The 18,471-nt window shown below is 37.0% G+C and overlaps 3 protein-coding genes across 8 annotated transcripts in view; 2 read left to right on the top strand and 1 right to left on the bottom strand.

Moving 5' to 3' along the window:
• Rufy2 (RUN and FYVE domain containing 2) overlaps positions 1–6,678 on the top strand; it is a 42,235-nt gene extending 35,557 nt beyond the window's left edge. For both annotated transcript variants that reach the window (XM_026394667.2, XM_026394666.2), the window contains exons 16-18: positions 1,384–1,432; positions 4,166–4,243; positions 4,337–6,678. In XM_026394667.2, coding sequence (XP_026250452.1) covers positions 1,384–1,432; positions 4,166–4,243; positions 4,337–4,480 — 271 coding nt within the window. In that variant the 3' untranslated portion in view covers positions 4,481–6,678. The remainder of the gene's footprint in view (positions 1–1,383; positions 1,433–4,165; positions 4,244–4,336) is intronic.
• Positions 6,679–7,123: 445 nt separating this feature from the next.
• Positions 7,124–17,990, bottom strand: Hnrnph3 (heterogeneous nuclear ribonucleoprotein H3). Of its 4 annotated transcripts, none has more exons than XM_026394621.2 (10): positions 17,753–17,990; positions 12,543–12,677; positions 11,888–12,026; positions 11,224–11,363; positions 10,654–10,740; positions 10,325–10,440; positions 9,024–9,159; positions 8,654–8,749; positions 8,478–8,570; positions 7,124–8,350 (listed from the first exon to the last, which is right to left on the bottom strand). In XM_026394621.2, the coding sequence occupies exons 2-10, from the start codon at positions 12,652–12,654 to the stop codon at positions 8,274–8,276; spliced, it is 996 nt and encodes a 331-aa protein (XP_026250406.1). In that variant the 5' UTR covers positions 12,655–12,677; positions 17,753–17,990; the 3' UTR covers positions 7,124–8,273. The 4 variants fall into 4 exon arrangements, with proteins under 4 accessions (XP_026250406.1, XP_026250408.1, XP_026250404.1 ...); XM_026394623.2 differs by having other exon boundaries at positions 11,251–11,363; positions 17,753–17,989; XM_026394619.2 differs by having other exon boundaries at positions 11,179–11,363; positions 17,772–17,988.
• The window catches only part of Pbld (phenazine biosynthesis like protein domain containing), a 55,870-nt gene continuing 54,332 nt past the window's right edge, over positions 16,934–18,471 (top strand). For both annotated transcript variants that reach the window (XM_077798493.1, XM_026394628.2), the window contains exon 1: positions 16,934–17,221. The gene's annotated coding sequence lies outside the window, so the exon portion shown is untranslated. The remainder of the gene's footprint in view (positions 17,222–18,471) is intronic.

Genomic DNA, 18,471 nt, shown 5'->3' with positions numbered 1-18,471 from the left:
AAAGAGCTGGTTATAAAAAACTATGTAGGTAATGATTCCATGTAAACATATATACACACACACTCATAGACATGTAGAGAAAATCATCCCTCGGTATTGGAATCTAGGTAATTAAACATTGCTTTTTATTATGTGAATTTTCAATAACTTGTATTTTCAAAAGGTGGGAAATTATCACTAATACATGTTCTGCATATTTCATTAACACTTCTGTATCTCCTTAACTTTTTATTTTTTCTTTTTCTTTTTTTTTAAAGAGAGAGTGAGAGGAGAGAGAGAGAGAGAGAGAGAGAGAGAGAGAGAGAGAGAGAGAGAGAGAGAGAGAATTTTTCAATATTTATTTAGTTAGTTCTCGGCGGACACAACATCTTTGTTGGTATGTGGTGCTGAGGATCGAACCCGGGCCGCACGCGTGCCAGGCGAGCGCGCTACCGCTTGAGCCACATCCCCAGCCCCAACTTTTTATTTTTTCAAATTATGTTTTAGTTGGAGATGGACATAATATCTTTATATGTGGTGCTGAGGATAAAACCCAGTGCCCCATGCCTGTGAGACAAGTGCTCTACCACTGAGCTACAACCCCAGCCAATGAACTTTGTATATAGGTTAGCAATGTGGGCTTTGGAGGTTACATAGACCAGGGTTTGGATGCTGGCTTTCTCATTGCTACCTTTGTGACTTCTTAGAAGTGACTAAATCACTGGTCATAGTGGCACATGCTTGTAATTCCAGCAATGTGGGAGGTTGAGACAGGAGAACTGCCAAATTTGAGGCCAGCCTCAGCACTTTTTAGCAAGACCCTGTCTCAAAAAAAAAAGGGCTGGGAATGTACCAGTGGTAGAGCACCCTTGAATGTTTTTAGGGCCTCACTAAGTTGCTGAGGCTGGCTTCAAACTTTGATTTTTTCCTGCCTTGGCTTCCAGAATTGCTGAGATTACAGGCATGTACTACTACACCTGGTGCCAATTATTTCTTTCCTTTAAAAAAAAAAGTTTTGCAAAGTGCAGTGGTGCACACTTATAATTCAGGAGGCTGAGGCAGGAGGATTGCAAGTTTGATACCAGCCACAGCAATTTAGACCTTAAGCAATTTAGTGAGACCCTGTCTCAAAATAAAAAATAAAAAGGGTAAGATGTAGCTCAGTGATAAAGCACTTCTGGGTTCAATCCCAGCATTCAAAACACAAATAAACAAAAAACCACCAAGTTTTAAATCTAAAAATGCATTTTCTTTTAGGACATTTACAAAATATAAAATATGCCAGACAGAGATCATTAGAGTCATATATACAATTATAACTGTAAAACCAATACCTTTCTAATTAATTACAAGGTTTTATATTTTAATGTGTACTGAAATTTGGACCTGTTTGTAATCTTTTAGATCCAAACTTAAAATAGAAGATATAAAAGAAGCTAACAAAGCATTGCAGGTGAGTAGAAAATGTTTCCATAAAGCAAAAAGGTATATGAAACTACAAAAGTAGGTGAAGTCCTGCATAAATATAAGGTATTTTAGGGATGGGGTATAGCTCAGAGATAGGATATATAAGGCCCTGGATTTGATCCCCAGTTCTGAAAAACACTGGGGATCTTGGACAAATGGTAGAGCTCTCCCCTTTATGTCTAGTATTACAGTGATCTTCCAGATGAAAATTGACATTAGAAATAATTTTGTCCACTTCCCTATAGTGTGGAATAACAGATTCCTGAATTTAAGAATTCTGCTTTTGGCTTTTACTGTCTCACATATCCTTACTAAGCCTATTTTACTCTTCTAAAACAGTTTTATCATTCTGCATAGGTTGTTATGAATATTGACTATAGAGTAATATACATAATAGTAGTTAGTATAGTTTATCCTTATATGGTTGTGGCCGGGTTTGGTGATGCATTCCTATAATCCCAGTGGCTTGAGAAACTAATACAGAAAGATCAAAAATTGAAATCCAGCCTCAGCAACTTAGCTAGACCCTATCTCAAAATTTAAAAAAAAAGTGTGGAAGGGGGTCTTTGGATGTAGATCAGTAGTAATTTGCCTTTGGGTTAAATGAATAGTATGCCCCACTACCATACATACAGTTGTGGATGTATTTGAATTCACTTCTACAACATAAAAAATACTGAGAGAACTTCAGTGATAGATACCTTTCTACCTCTACCGTCTACCTATATTTTAATTCAAAGTATTAAATCTAAAAAAGTGCTAAACAGACTTAAAACAAAAAGTAATCGTCTTTTTTTTCACTCTTGGCCCTTACCCACCCTTGCTCCTGCTACCCAAAGGGATCTACTAAGTCCTTTACCTGCTTCTTCTGGCCTAATTGCATTTCTAAGAAAGATGCAGTATATGTTGTCTATTCTTGATTAATTAATTTTAAACCTAGTTATTAATATGATGGATGGGTTTTGGCCACTTTCACACTGGCCTTCTCTTCATTGTCCTCCCAGTAGTTAGTTTCTTGTGAAATGCATTTACTTTTTTCCCTTTGGTACTAGGGGTTGAACTCAGGGGTGCTTTATAGCCAAGCCATATTCCTAGCTCCCCAGTTTTTTTTTCCTTTAGAGGGTCTTGCTCAGTGGAGGCAGGACTGTAATTATTGCTCCTCTTCTTAAGTTAGCTGTATTTGAATATCAGTTTTCTCATACCTTCTAGAATACCTCTATAAAATGTTTTAAGGTTTTCAAACTGCAAAATTTATCACTTTTTCATGCAATCATCCTTCCTGTAGTTCTCTGTTCTGCTTATGTCTAACCTGATTACTGCTGTTGGATTTCCCTTTGATTCTATTCCTGGAGTTCCCCTTATCCTGTGTGTGGGTTTTTATTGCCTGAATCCATAATATCTATCTTGGGTTACTCCCTTATTTTGGGGCAATACATCCTTTATTCTAAGGATTTACACATCAGTTCATTTTTTCTGCTCACAAGAGACGGGTGGGGACAAGGATTAAAACTGGGCAAAATAACATCGTATATACAGAGAATGCACATTGTATAACACTTGCATACCCTTTGCTTAGCTTACAATCAACCATGATCCATACTTGAGGGCCCCCAGTGCTTGCTACTCTTCTTCCTTTTATAAATTTCCTCTACTTTTTTGTCAATCAGTACCTTGCTTTTCTTAATTATTCATGTATATTTTTAACAAAATGTAGTTCTGTTTTTGTATGTAGGAAAGTGGCTTTATGACTTTTTTCTATATTATTGACCAGTTAAAGGGTTTGGGATAACTTCTCCAAACTGTATTCCACATTACAGATTTTAACTGAAAATAAACTTGTTCCCGTTTCCTTAATATCTGTGAGCTGGGTTAAAATCTAGGGTCTGCACTTTTGAGGTACAACCTTTCATGTGATTTGTTTATATACTTTTAATATTCATTAGGCTTTTTGCTCATTTTCCCTTTTAGAAACAGCATCCTGACATTTTGTCTTTGAACTTATTTAGTAAGGCTTCGTATCTCCAAATTTAAACAAAAGGCACAAAGCTCACCTAAGTCATATGTGTATGTTGGCTGGGTGGATGGCAGCAAATTGTTTCAGTGGTAGGTAGGCCTCATCAGAGAAAATTTTTTAACAGTAGAAATACCAGATACCCTCTTTCCAAATGTCTATTTTCTCTAGGGAAGTGTTTTATATAATAGTGGCTAAAATTCTGGAACTAGACAGAAAAAGTCAATTTATTTGAAGAGCAGCAGCCCACTACTTCCTTCTCGTCCTAGGTTTGCTTGTAGCTATTTCCTTGAGCAAGCAACTTCTGAACCTTGTTCTCTCATCTATAAAGTGAGAGGGGTGGGAATGTTTGCCTGATACTTTAAACCCCCAGTACCAGAAAACAAAAAATATGCAATTCCAGTTAGAAATTTTATTCAGGGAGCAGCCAGGTACAACAGGCACATTTGTAATGTCAGTGATTTAGGAGGTTGAGGTAGGAGGATCAAAAGTTTGAAGCTAGTTTGGGGCCACTTAGTGAGACCCTGTCTTAAAAAAGGTTGGATGTATGTAGCTTAATGGTAAAGAACCCCAGATTCAATCCCTCATACCCCAAACCAAAACCACACCCCAAAACTTCTTATTTCTCCCTTTACATGTCTGATACTATAAAATGTCCTTGGGCAAAAAAAATTCCAAGTAATCGTTCATACTTTTCTTTCCTACCAGGGACTGGTCTGGCTCAAAGACAAAGAAGCAACACATTGTAAGCTTTGTGAAAAGGAATTCTCACTCTCTAAGAGAAAGGTAAGAGAGGTAGGAAAAGAATCCAAAAACTCTGGATGCAAAAATGGCTTCTCATTTTATTCATCAAAATTTTTTTTCTCTGATTTTTAATAGCACCATTGTAGAAACTGTGGAGAGATTTTCTGTAATGCCTGTTCTGACAACGAACTGCCTTTGCCTTCTTCACCAAAGCCAGTAAGAGTCTGTGATTCCTGTCATGCATTGCTCATTCAGAGATGCTCATCTAACTTGCCATAAGATTGTAGAACTAAATCCTTACCTATGAAAGTTTCTGCAATGAATGCTTACAAGGTATCCAAACATAAGCAGCCTTTAGTCAGTATTGGTACCAGTTTATCTTCTACATATTTTACTCATGGGAATTATTAAGTTGTATCATTTGGTATTTACTCATTGTTACATTCTCAACAGCATGTTTTAAAATAACTTTAATTATTACATGGAATAATCATGGAACCCTTCACTTCATTTAAAGGCCAGATATAACAGCTCAAACACATTTGCCTTATCTTGTAAAAAGGCCTTCTTAAAAAATAAGGCTTCAGATTGTTTTCTTCTTGAATTCTGTCAAGTTGGTATTTGATGGTGCCTGTAATTCTCTTAATGCACTTTAAAGCTTCCCTACTCTCAGAGAAAGAGACTGGAAATGCACAAACTTTTTAGAAGTATTAATTCTCTAACAACAGAATTATTATTTTGGTAGAATTCCATATTCACCTGTATTTTCCCTCCCTTTCCCCCCTCTTTGCAGTAGAAAAGGTATTTTATCCTACAAGATTGTCTTTCCATCTTTTCTAAACAACCATTGTGCTTGCTGATACTTTTTTGGAGTGATCTGGTATTTACAATTTACTTCTTATCTTGAAAGGAACTTCCTCTTAAGTTATTTGCAGATGTTCTTAGGTGTGGTTACCCCCTTCCCCCAAACATGAAAACATAAACCTGCACCATGGGGGGAAAATGTGTATTAATATGGAATTACATGTTTAAACTTTACCACTGATGACACAGAATTGAGAGTTCATGCAGACACAATCAACCTTAACACTAAGTTATATTGTTTATACCATACCAAGAATTTAATATGAAGTTGCCTGTGTATAAGAAAACAAACTCCTACTGACACTATTTCCTTTTTATTAATCTAATTTTCAGCCATGCACTTTGTAAGCCTTTCAAAAACTACATAGAAACTTTACATTCCTAAGAACATTATACTGAATGATCAAATGCCTTCCTGACCCCCAAGTACTTTTATCTGTAGGCTCTTTTCCATGTGACCATCTCCTTTAAAATTTAACTAAATTGCCAAAGAAAGGAACCAATGTTTTAGCTGGGCATGGTGGCACACGTCTGTAATCCCAGCAGCTTGGGAGGCTGAGACAGGAGGATCTTGAGTTTAAAACCAGCCTCAGCAAAGGTGAGGAGCTAAGCAGTTCAGTGAGACCCTGTCTCTAATAAAATACAAAATTGGGTTGGGGATGTGGCTCAGTGGTTAAATGCCTCTAAGTTCAATCCCTGGTACCCCCCACCCAAAAGAAACCAGTGTTTTATTTGAAGATTATTTTTTCCAGAACCCATAAATTCTAGTCAGTTTTTGAGGTTGGTTAGTCTCTGTGTGTATGTATGTGGTACTTAGACTGAACCCAGGGGCTTTCTTCCACTGAGCTGCATCCCCAGTCCTTGATATTTTTTCTTTTGAGACAGGGTCTCACCAAGTTGCTGAGGCTGGCCTCGAACTTGTGATCCTCCTGCCTCAGCCTTCTGAGCTGCTGGGATTATAGGTGTGTGCTACCACACCCAGTTTAAATGGTCTTTCTTGAATACTGACAGAAATGTACTTGAGATAGGATTATATTCTTGAACCATTTTGTACTGATGGGATAGATTAACATTTTTATGACTGCTGAAAACAAGTAAGCATAAATGAAAGTTTTCAAACAGGTTTTTAAAAATTATGTACTTGGAATGAATTTTAAAATGTAATTTAAGTTGCTTAAATTCCAAGGCAGTTTCCATTCGATAAATAAACCAGGATTTTTAGTCACCCTTTAAAATTTCAACATTCAAAACTCATTTTACTATTAATTTGGGCTTTTTTTGGGGGAAGCAGCTTTAATGACAATAATATAACTTGTTCATTTAGTTTTGGCTTACTTTAAAACCATTTATACTTTAGATTTTTGTGTTCCATTACAAAACTTTCACAATTCTTACTTTTTGATCATGAACCTGCTGCACTTTTGTTTTCAAAATAGATTTCGTATACCATTCCCTTACCTAGCCAGTACTACCAACAATGATGCGATCATGGTGCCAAGGAATTGCGATTGTAATTCTTCTAACCTGTAATGTTTTAAAAATAAAAATGTAATGTTTTAAAAATAAAATGTGAATTTTATAAATCAAATAAAGATTTGAACAATTAGCCTGCTTTATAAACACAGTTTTCGTTTCTAACAACTTTATACTGTCACTGCTTAAAGATTTTAAGAACACAGTTCTAGGAAAATAAAGTACATGGCTTTTAAAAATAGGTTGTTTGAGCCTTAATATTTAAGTAGCTAATTAAAGTAAGCTGGGCATAGGCACTAATGACTGGGGGTATAGCTGGGGGTAAAGACCAGTGGTACAGTACGTGTTTAATATGCACAGTCTCCAATCGTTGATACAAAAAAAAAAAAAATTTAAAGTTGAATCATTGCCAAAGGTCAAAAAGTTCCAAATATACATGCCACAACACTTCCTTTTCTACACCAAAAACCCTTCTCCTTTGGAGTCACTTTAAATTTTAATCAGTCTAGATATTATATGCAGTGCTTTCTACCAATATGGGTTGTAATTAGTAACCAACACAAAGCATTCTAGGACAAACGCCACATGATTATCTCCCACATTGACATTTATTACATTAATAACATTCTAGCAAAAACAAATAACAAGTTCAGTAACTGAATTCACATTGACAGGTTTCATTTTGATCCATTAAGCCAATTTGAGAAAAAAAGCCATATTGATCAAAGTGATGAAATTAAAAAGCACCTTTTCCTTGCTACATATTTTTAACTAAAACTCCAAACTGACAGATACAAAATCCAACTGCAGTATTGTTTTTGACTATGACATGGATTTGTGTCTTACATTTTTTAAATGTAGTCATTTAAACACTTATTTAAAACCCATATGCTCGATTGGATAAGAAACTGAAAATACATCTGTGAGAATTATGATTCATAGTAAATGCCTATGTACTTACACACTGAATTCTCATGTCATTGAGAATCCTACCTACTCTAAACTTATTTATCCTGAAATAAGTTATGACTCTCACCTTTTGGAAACATTTTTGGTACTTCAGTCAAGTGCTGAGGGAAATGTATTCTAAAATCTAGGGCTAGAATTCAAACTTCCAACACTCCCATACCTAGGTAACACAATTAGGAATACTCAGAAATCCAGATACCTCTTAGATCATCAACATTTCAGAGCTATGCCTGATAAATGACATCTGAAAAAGAATAATATAGAATTAGCTGAATTTATATTCCTGAAGCCACCTAAACTGTTCTTTAGGCTTTATATTTACAGTGCTTTTCAGGAGAAATTAAAGAAAAAATTATTCAAGCTCTTATTTCAGATGTCTGCTTATAAAGAATTGCAGTTTATACCAAAGTGAACCATTATTCTCTAATACTACACTATACTATACTACTGTTTGTAGCGCTACCAGTAAAATACATCAACCCAAATCTTATGAAGGCAGCACATCTTTAGGAGTAACTAGTATATATAAAAAGTATCAACATCAGTGGTTTGAATATAAAAATTTATTTTTTAAGTCAAAGTATGCAACAAATAAAACCTACAGAAAACAGATTTTCCCATCACAATCTGTGGCTTTACCAAATAATATTTTGAAAACACATTCCTTCAGTCATTATAAAGTTCTTAAAATACAAAAGAAATTAGATCTGTAAGAAAGTCTAGTAGACCAGATGCTGTTAGGACTTGTATGTTGGCGATTATGTTTTCAGTACATCCCACGCCATCCACCTCCACTCATGCCACCTTGCCCATAGTAACCTCCACTGCCTCCACCACCACGGCCTTAAGAGAAAAACATTAAGAATCATTTATCAGAAGAAATCTGTGCATCAGATATTAAAACTAATATCTGCACTTTTTTATGGGCATTTCAATTGGGGATTAACACAAACCAAGTAGAAAAACTTACCATAACCACCCAAGCCATCAGGAGTACCATATCCTCCACTATAATTGTTCCCCATTCCCATTCTTCCAACAGATCCATATCCTCCCTGATTATCTTTAAAAAAAAAAAAAAAAGTAAGTAAGTTTGAGATCAATTGCCAACAAGCCAATAGTGCTTATCTTTAAAACTTCACATACCCATTCCATCTCTGCCGTAGCCTCCCATTCCAGAACCTCCCATTCCAGAGCCACCTCCAGGGGTAGAATTCAAGAAGAGTTCAATGTACCGATGTTCTTTAAGAAAAAAGGTTAAGAGTAATATGAGAGGAATGATGGATCAAATTTTTTAATAAAAGCTTTAGCAAGTCAATTAAAATATGTATCAATGCTTCGGTAAATCACCTAAGGAAGCCATTAAAGTATAAGCTTTATTATGGACTGAATACTTTGACTGTACCAAGAGCCATCTACAGATCCTAATATCTCTTATACTTATTTCAATAAATAAGACTTTTATAAACCAGTGTACATCTAGGAAACAAAATAGCATGCCGAGGACACCACTTACGCATGTTATTTTTATCTTTAGACATGGCAGCTACTGCATCTTCATGTGTCACAAACTCTACATCTGCTTCTCCTGTTGCTCTGCCATCAGCTCCAATATCAATATGAACTCGAATTGGATTTAGTGGTGAGAAGAACTAAATCAAAGAAAACATTTATTTTTAAATTCCAATTATCAAAAGTAAATTACCAACAGCTTAACTTTTTCCTCAACCACTGAAATAAACCCTTTAACTGCTTAATCAACCAGAAGGTCTATGAACATGAATATGACTACATTCTTATTTAAAAAAAAAAAAAAGTGCAATCAAGACCAAAGCCCAAACAGGTATTTTTAAAAAACCTCACACTGTACTATCGAGTAGAACAAAGTCAACTAAACTACTCCCTTTACTCTCAAAAGAAATCATTTCAAGGGCTATAGATGTCAGCACACTGGTATAGTGCTTACCTAAGTGTATGTAAGGCCCTGGGTTTAATCCCACCACCACCAAATAAAAACATAGAGAAAATCCAAAACCCCCCCAAAGATTTCAAAATTGCTGAAATATAACAGTTCATGTGAGAAGTACAAAATATTTACAGAGGAAACAGCATACACCATGATTCAGAACAATGGATTTGATAAACCTGCTAACAATACATGAATATCCCTAAAAATGTACCATTTAGTTCTAATCCCAAGTTTATATTAAACTTATCTTTAAAGGTACTTGGAACTTAGGCCAATTGGTTCCCAGTAAGATATAGAGTGAACTTTTGCTTTACTAACCAGATCAAGTATATTGGGCTTTGAAGACCATTAGGTCTGTCATATTACAACTCTATGGGTTAATGAATGGGTGGAAGTGACTAGATTTTGCCCATGGGCTGCAGTTTGCTTATCCTCTAACCAATCTGAAACCAACAAATTTCAAATCAGTGACAGCAGCAGGATTTGTCTACCTTAGAAAGCCAAATCAAGCCACTAAAACTTTACATATTTACTCTTTCAAAATATGACACAACAAAAGAAATTATCTATTCACAAGTCTATATCAATCAGTTTTTCACTATTAACTGGATTTGGATCCCACTGAGGTCACCAAAAAAATTGACAGAATATCTATCAACCACTGAATATGGGACAGATGTGAGGGAATGAACCCAGGGCCTTATGATAATTCACTAACAGAATACTACTGAGCTACATTCCCAGCACCAATCTTGATATTGTCATTAATAAAGATAAAGGGAAAAAAGGAGTGCTTTAAAATTAAGATACCAAGTATAAAACCACAAATGATCACCAAAATTACTCACATTAGCAATATCATTTTCAGTTGCACGAAAAGGCAACCCTCTCATATGTACAAAATGACCACCATGAAAACCTGAACTCGCATCACCAGCTCCACCATAGCCATGACCTCCCATACCTAGAAAATAATTTTGTCAACATTATAAACCATTATGGATACATGTAGGAAAGTATATATATATACACACACACACTATACAAAAGGTATAAAGCCCATAAAGGAAAGCACTGAAATATACCTGATTAATTTCTTTTATACGAGTCACTGATGTTACCACAGGAAGCTTACAAATACTAAAAAGTTTACTCCTAAATGAAAATACTATTTTACCTCTTCCATCTCTCATTCTGTCATCAAAGCCATCATTTCCATAGCCATAATTATTATAGCCACCATAGTCATCAAAACCTCCATAGCCTGTGTAATTTAAGGAGAAATTACATGAATACCAGAGATAAATATATGGAGTTTATAAATCACATCTTGTAGTAAGCAGTCTATTTAACTTCTTGATCATTATGAGTTTGCAATCCGAGTTAGTGCGTATAAAAAAGGCAGTTAACAATATAAGCTTAAAACCTCAAAAAGATAAATTCAGACATGTAAATTAAATTACATCCTGATACCCAGAAGAAAACATACCAATCATCTTCATTTTAACTTCTATGCAATTTTTCTAGGTGCTAATATGTGCACCAATCAAATCCCAGATCTGACCATGGGAATACGTACTTTTATGAACAGGTTTTAAAACCTAGTAGGTACTGAAATTACCGCCATTTCTATATTTCTTGACAAAGTGTCAGGAACATTAAGAAAATGACAACAGAACCTTTGTTCATTAGATACACATACCACCATCATATCCATCACCTCCTCGTCGCATTCTGTCATACATACTTCCACGCCCAGCTCCATAATAACCACCTCTTCCTCCTATTGGTCTATCATATGGTCCCGGTCGCTGTCCCAGCAATCTTCTTGGTGGGTCATAAAATCCTTTGATTTCACTCCTGCTACTTCTGAAGATCTCAATATACCTATTTAAAAATGTTTTTAAGGTACAGGTTTCAGCATAAATGTATTAGAGTAAATTAGATATTGGGCAAAATGCAGCAAGTTTTCTACATCTAGATACATAACCCAATTTAAATTGCCTAAATACACCATAAGTTAACAGTTTTTACACCTACAAACTTAAATAATTAAATATTTAAGTTTTACATAGACAAATGAGTCATTTGAAAGCAATTCATAAAATATGAATATATTTTTAGTTTGTTTCCTTTAGTACATGATAGGTGTTTAAGAAAAATAGGTGATTATACAAAAGCATTCATCAACAACATCCTACAGAGAAATGGAAACAATCTAATTTTAATTTAAACAAACTATTAGAATAATTCCCCACCCAAAGCTGTAGTTTCCAAGTTAAATTTAGGTAATTATCAATTCTTTTAAAACTACCCCAGAAAATGTTATGGTTACCCCCCCATTTAAGCAATAGTGACCCACAACCCCCAAAAATAAAAATTTAACACCATCCCAAACTCTCCATCCCCACCTGTGCCCTATTCTTTCCTTGTGTTTCCCCAGAGCATTTTCTGCTATCTCCTTTGAAGCAAACTGCACGAAGGCCTCCCCTGTGCTTCTCCCCTGGTAGTCCATCGTCAATGTTATCCCATTTGGCACGATTTCCAACCCTTTAACCCAAGGACAAATAACCCCATCAAGGGGAACAGTGTTAAAGGCTGAAACATTCCCATCTGAATCAAATATTTAAAACAAGACTAAACAAAACAAAACAAAACAAAAAAGCTTAGTTTCCCATCACCCCATAATACAAATGGAATATTTTTTCAAATATTGGAATAAATAAAATTTTGTGACCACTGTCTTTTTAAATTATATACTCTAAAACCCCACCTATATTACATGAAAAAGGTACAAAATTTATGCTCCATATGCTAATTCATGGTTCTTTCACGACACAAAATTATTCTCAATTAACTGCACTGCACAGCAATTAGTTTTTACATATTCTATACATTCTGTATTGACTATTAACTGGAGCACATTTCATATTTTACGATATACCATAATCATCACAAACTTTAAATAACGTTCCAAAATCAAATGTTTTACAAATTAAAAACTGAATAACATAATAAAAATATAAAATTAAAATACTACTAAACTTTGACTAATACTAGAGGTACCTTGAAAGAACTGAACTATTTCCTCTTTGCTGCAACCAAATGGCAGTCCACGTAGTCGTACTGTCCCATCACTAGCGTCATTTGGACCATTATGTTTCATAACCCAATCCATCTCAATACCGTTTGATTTAAATGCTATAAAAAATAAACAAGCACATAAAGCAGTAAATCAAAATATACTCTTGTCAAGAGGTACTGAAGAAACACCTCTCAGAGGTATCACAACAGGAAATGTAACATCACTTTTTATTGTGGGGTAGGGTTTAGGCAATGAAATCTGACCCCTCCAACCAAAAAGTTCTGAACTTTTTAGAATCAACCAATTATCACACACTGCTTAAATAAGAAGCAAAAATAAAAAACACCCTGCATAATTCTACTACCAGAATCTTCAAAACTTTTGATTGTGTTATCTTAATGCCAACTCTAGCCATTTTTCTCTCTCTCACATTTTCACTTTTCAAATTTTACTATTCACTGGAAGAAAATTTCTTTAAAACTTGGATATTGTATATAGTATTACTATCCATTCATAGTGAGGTCCAAATAAAAAAATGCAATAAACACTTCATGCTGGAAAAAACTTTAGCTCAAGCTTTTTAGATTAACTACTAATTTTGAACACATCAAACTGTTTAAGGGGATAAGTTTAAAAGAATATTTAAGTAACAATTAGACTGAGTTTTAAACCTGATGTAAGAGGCTATTCAAAACAAATGCCTCTAAACAGTACCCGTGTTTTTGAAGCCACCTATGTGGGAAGTCACTAAAGATAGCATATAACCAATATACTCACTGCCTTAAATTTATAATCAATTCAGACTTAAACATGAATTTTTAAATATATTCACATTAAGGAAGTATAGAAAAAAGCACAGTGAGAAATCCCTCTACCCCTCCAAAATGAACCAGTACCCAGTTCCCTTCCCAGAGGCAAACAACCTTCCTTTAAAAATTCCAGAACATTTTCAAGGTTAATGCAGAAGTCCTCCAGCTGCAGAAACTTACCAGACCTTACAAATTTCACTAGGCAGCTGTAGGAATCCTACTCACCTGAATATTTCAAACCTTTCCCTCACCACCTCCTCCCCTGTAAACAAAACAATTTGTTCACTTGATTCCTTTATGCTTGAAGATTGTATTTTACACCAACAGCATTCACTAATGTTTAATCTCATATGGTTTAATTATCAGTATAACTATTAATACATCTACAAAGGGATAAATTTCTTTTTCCTAATATTAATGCGTTAAATAAAAAAAGTCAACGTAGCCACTTGGGAGGGAGGAAGGCAAGTTCTAGGCCAGCTTAGGCAACTGAACAAGACCCTGCCAATGGTGGGACAGGGCGATTGGGGATACAGATCACTGGGCCACTGTCCCAAGATTCAATCCCCATTAGCTCAACAAAAAAAGTGAATGCAGTAATCCTTAAAAGTGGTTATTAATCTCTACATATAAATCTTTGTCACTTTTCTTCTTAAATGATGGGATCGAACCTCCAGAGCCCCACTGAACTATTCCCCCAGCCCATTTTGTTTAGGCTAAAGGCCCAGTGCCACTCTAGAGAGAACCAAAATAAAGATACCACACATTTTAAAAACTGACCTTACAACTAATTCTTAAGTACATAAATAACCAAAATGAATTTATAAAAGAATAAATCCTGGGTCTGGATTTGGACATTGGTTAAACTACTTAAATTTCTGAGCCCATTCAACCGTGAAATACAGCATCAGTACCTACAACTGTTACAAGAATCATGTAAAATGCTTGGTCTATTTCTTGGCAAGCATTCACTGGTGGCAATGATTGGTGGATTTTAAGACCTCAGTATACCAACTAGACAGACCACAAACAAAACCTCAAAGGACAGAAAACTATTCTGAATCTTGAAAAGAAAAAAAAAAAAAAACTGTTAAGTCTTTCCCAAGGTTAACAAAGGCTTTATAAAGTTTAATGCTGTCCCCGAATAACCCTATATGTTTAGAGGGGGTGGGGAGTTAGATGTGAAGATCTCCATGATTTTCTTAAAAGCACCAACCTGAGGTGTGTGGGGTGGGGTGGGGGTGAGGCAGTGATAGAACACTTGTCTAGCATGCACAGGGCCCCGAGTTCAATCCCCAGAACCAAATAATAAGCAGAACCAACCTAAGAAATAAAAGTTTAAGATCCAAGATGGGGGAAAAGTGGAAAGGATCTAATATCATGTACTTCCTCATGAAAAATTTTAAGAACTTTGTCCAGTCAATCTAATTTAGCATGGAAAGATCTTAGTACAGTGTTTTTTTCAGCTCTCAGCACTTTCTTTTCAATGTAAAAACATTCATCACAAAAGATTTGTATTTCAGAAACAGAGAAGTGTGGAGATTCACTTAGTATTTCACGAGAAAATACTATCAAACAAACTAATTTTTATTTTTGGATCAGAATTTTCCAAGATGATTCATATGAAACCAAGAGATGAAGTACTTATTAAAAATATTAAAAATTTTAATAATTTTTAATTGAGGCAAAAATTTACCAGATTTGGAACATTAACTACTTTACAGAGTAACTTTCCATGTGAGTATAAAAGAGTATATACAAAGACAGCCTCACTCTAATATGCCTTCAGAGCCTTGTTCCAGTACCCCTTCACAACTCAAGTCTAGAATTCTACTTACAAACAAGAAAAAATTCTAAAGGCATACAAAGGGCTCTGAATAAATATCTTAATAATGCTGTCAAAAACTAAACAGTTTATTAATGATTCAGATAATCCACCTAATCTTTCTTTGTAAGGCCATGGCTAATCATTTCTCTACTTTATGAATTCCAAATGTTAGCCAGGCATAGTAGGGTGTGAATAGACCCAGCTACTTGGGAGGCTGAGGCAGGAGGATGGCTTGAGCCCAGGAGTTCTGGGCAATGTAGAGAGATTTTATCTCAAAAAAGAAAAAACAAAACACCCAAGTGTTAGCACCAATTTAAAATGCCAGTTGAAATGAGGTTAACTTTATTTGGTTTTATACAAATACTTTAAAATTTCCTAACCTAAAGTCACTAATAACCATATTTTGTATTCCACTTACATGACCGTCCAGAATATAAAAATCTACTACATAAGATTTGTGGTTGTCCTGAGTCTTGAAAGGAGGGCAGGTGTCTAGTATACGGAATAAATGCTAATAAATATGTGTCTTTTTTGGAATGATAGAATATTCTAAAATTAGATTACAGTGGTAGTCTTACAACTGCTTATATACTAAAACCCAGTGAAAATACACTTCAAATGGGCAGCTGGTGGAATGTGAATTATATCCCAAAGGTGTTAAGAAGCATAATCAAACAACTGAAATATAAAAATCTCAACATGGAGGCACACTGTCTTCTGAAGTATATGTAAGGATTTGATGCATCAGTCAATTATCAAAACAATTTCATCAAAAGATAACACTGTTACTTAGCAAAGGCAATTAGATGGATTTCCAGATTATGATGCAGATGAAAAAGAGGGCAGAAAAAATTCTAGTCTAACTCAATAAGGAAAGCTGTTGGTTATGTCATACACATTACATGAAAGTCTGAGCTGTTTTTCAGTCCATTAAAAATCCGTTTCAAAGTAAGATTTCTGTAAACTTTCTTTGATGATCTTCAGAAAGCATCAAAGAACATCAACAACAGGCAGGTTTTTGTTTTTAAAGTTGGAAAGTATAGTTAACAGACTCATTTATATAGTTTTATATGTATTACTGGAAACTCATTCTCAGGCCTTGCCTTTCTCTTCTGTACTGTCTTCAATGACACTCCTCTAAAGACCAAAACCAACCATCAAATAAAAACAAAACAAAATCACCCCACTCCACCACCATGTGACTAAGCTTACATTTGTCTAATAGGCTTATTTCCTAGTTCAAAACACCAGTATACTCTAGCACTAAAGAAAAAATATGCTTAGCTACCAAAAGAAAATAAACTTTATGAAGTATTTGACTTCCACAGCCTTAATGCTAAGAAAAAAATCACAACTCGTGCAGACTTAATAATATTGAGTCAATTCTCTACAGAAGCATACATACATTTTTGCCAATCACTGATTGCGTTTTAACAGCTGTTTCCCAAAAAGTAGAACCCCTTCTTAAAAACAAATTCTAACTCGAACGTGACAAACTACACAGAACCATTGCTAAACCACCCACCTCCACCCACGAATTTAAAAAGAGGTACCATGTAGTTCACCGGGCCCACACGACTTATTAAAATATATGCCCGTTTCACAGTCCTATTTGATAAGTCACCCACTTTTCTGCTTATAAAATTACTCAAAGTCTTTATAAACGTTTAAGCGTGAGAAAAAAAAATCCTTTGGAAAATGAGTACGTACTCTTTTCGAAGTTCCAAACCTGGAATATAAGGGCCGGCTAAGCGTCCTTTATTCCTCCCCGGAGACTTTCGTTATCTAGCGGCCCTAGAGACCGGAGAACTAGGGAGAGTACTTCCCCCTCCCGTCCGGCAGCCAAGCCTGGCTTAAAAACCTTCGCCACCGGGCGGCGGAATTACAAAGGAGGCCGTCCGCCTCCTTTGTCCTGGATTTGGGAGTTGAGCGCCTTCGTCGCCATTGGCTTTCCTCCCCCAGCTCCAGCCTCTCTCATCTTGGGAATCTGCGTCAGAAGTCACTCGCAGTCCCGCCAGCCCAGGTAACCCTGCCGAGACTGCAGAGGAAGGAGGCCGCGGTGGGAGGCCAGGCCCATCCGGCGCCATTTCCATCGGGAGCGCGCCCGGCAGCCCGATCCTCCCCGCACCCAACTGCCCGGCCTTACCCTGCTCGCTTCACTGCCCCCCCTCATCCCTTCCAGGGAGCTAGGCCACCCCCACACCCCCGCCTTCTAAATCAGTTTTCCGAAGATGGGGAACAAAAAGTAGAAAAAGCGGGGAAGGGCGGGAAGCCTAGGTGTCCGCGCCACCGTACCCAAAATGGCGGAGGCCAAGCCAGCAGAGAATGGGGGGAAATGCTGAAAGCCCCCACTTCGGGTCTCGGCGTCGTCCACTGAATTCCACTTGAACAAGTCCTCCCCTCGGCAGGCCGCCCTCCTTGAAGTGGGAGATCGCCCGGGAAGCGCAGCGGGGCCGCCCCGGAGCGGCGACCTCCACACTTCCCCACCCCACCCCCTCCCGGTCTCTTTCGTCCTTCTCCCGACTCCGCTCTCGACACCACCAGCCCAACCTACCCCCTTTTACTTCAGATACCCTGTCGAGCGATAGTAACGCCGACTCCTGTGCACGCGGGATTCGGTCGTGAGGAGGGAGAAGTCGTTCGTCTTTCGTCGCGCTGCTAACAACGGTTTTTCCAACCGTCTTCGGCGGCTGCAACCGCTAAGGAAGCTGCGCAGCACAGCAACTGGCTGGGGGGGATGGGAGAGAGCGAGCGAGGAGGAGGGGGTGGAGCGAGGGCTACGAAGACGGGCCGCCTTGCTCTCGCGAGACCAGGCGGTTCCGCCTTAGCGCGGGGAAATGCGCTTGCGTACTGATGGGCTGATCAGCTGAGGCCGGGAGAGAGAAAAGCCGAGATTGGTCCAGTTAGTGAAAGGCTGGCGGTATTCTGCGCCTTTCTTGTTTACCCTACAACCATCAAATTCTTAGAAGCCACCTTTTTGCTCTTCGATAGGATGGGAGGTTGCAGAAGCAGCCCTTGCAATTAGCCTTGAAAGAACCGTGGTGACGCGGATTGGAGAAGTTCTCCCTTGCTCCCGAGGCTCCACCGGGGATTTGTTCCCGTAAAGGCCCCGCCTTTACCCAGCGAGAAAAGGGCGCCACGTGGTTCATCCACCAAACACTGGGAGCACTTTCCTTATCCACCATGTTTGCATTCTGCGGTTAAAAGGAAAAAAAAAAAAAAAAGAAAATAGTGTTGCGGCTGCCAATGTGTATACCAAGCCTGATTTCGGCT

Source organism: Urocitellus parryii, chromosome 5 (genome assembly GCF_045843805.1).
Source record: "Urocitellus parryii isolate mUroPar1 chromosome 5, mUroPar1.hap1, whole genome shotgun sequence".
Lineage (NCBI taxonomy): Eukaryota > Metazoa > Chordata > Mammalia > Rodentia > Sciuridae > Urocitellus > Urocitellus parryii.
The sequence above is the reverse complement of the archived record's forward strand: the minus strand, read 5'-3'. Positions and strand labels throughout refer to the sequence as shown.

What these genes read in the sequence shown, in the direction of transcription:
- Hnrnph3 (XM_026394619.2), bottom strand. Translation starts at nt 12,654, where the DNA reads ATGGATTGGGTTATGAAACATAATGGTCCAAATGACGCTAGTGATGGG. An exon ending in AATAGTTCAGTTCTTTCAAG is followed by an intron (nt 12,027 to 12,542) that starts GTACCTCTAGTA and finishes CTTGGGTTAAAG; the next exon opens with GGTTGGAAATCGTGCCAAAT. An exon ending in AGGTGATGGATATGATGGTG is followed by an intron (nt 10,741 to 11,178) that starts GTATGTGTATCT and finishes TAAATTACACAG; the next exon opens with GCTATGGAGGTTTTGATGAC.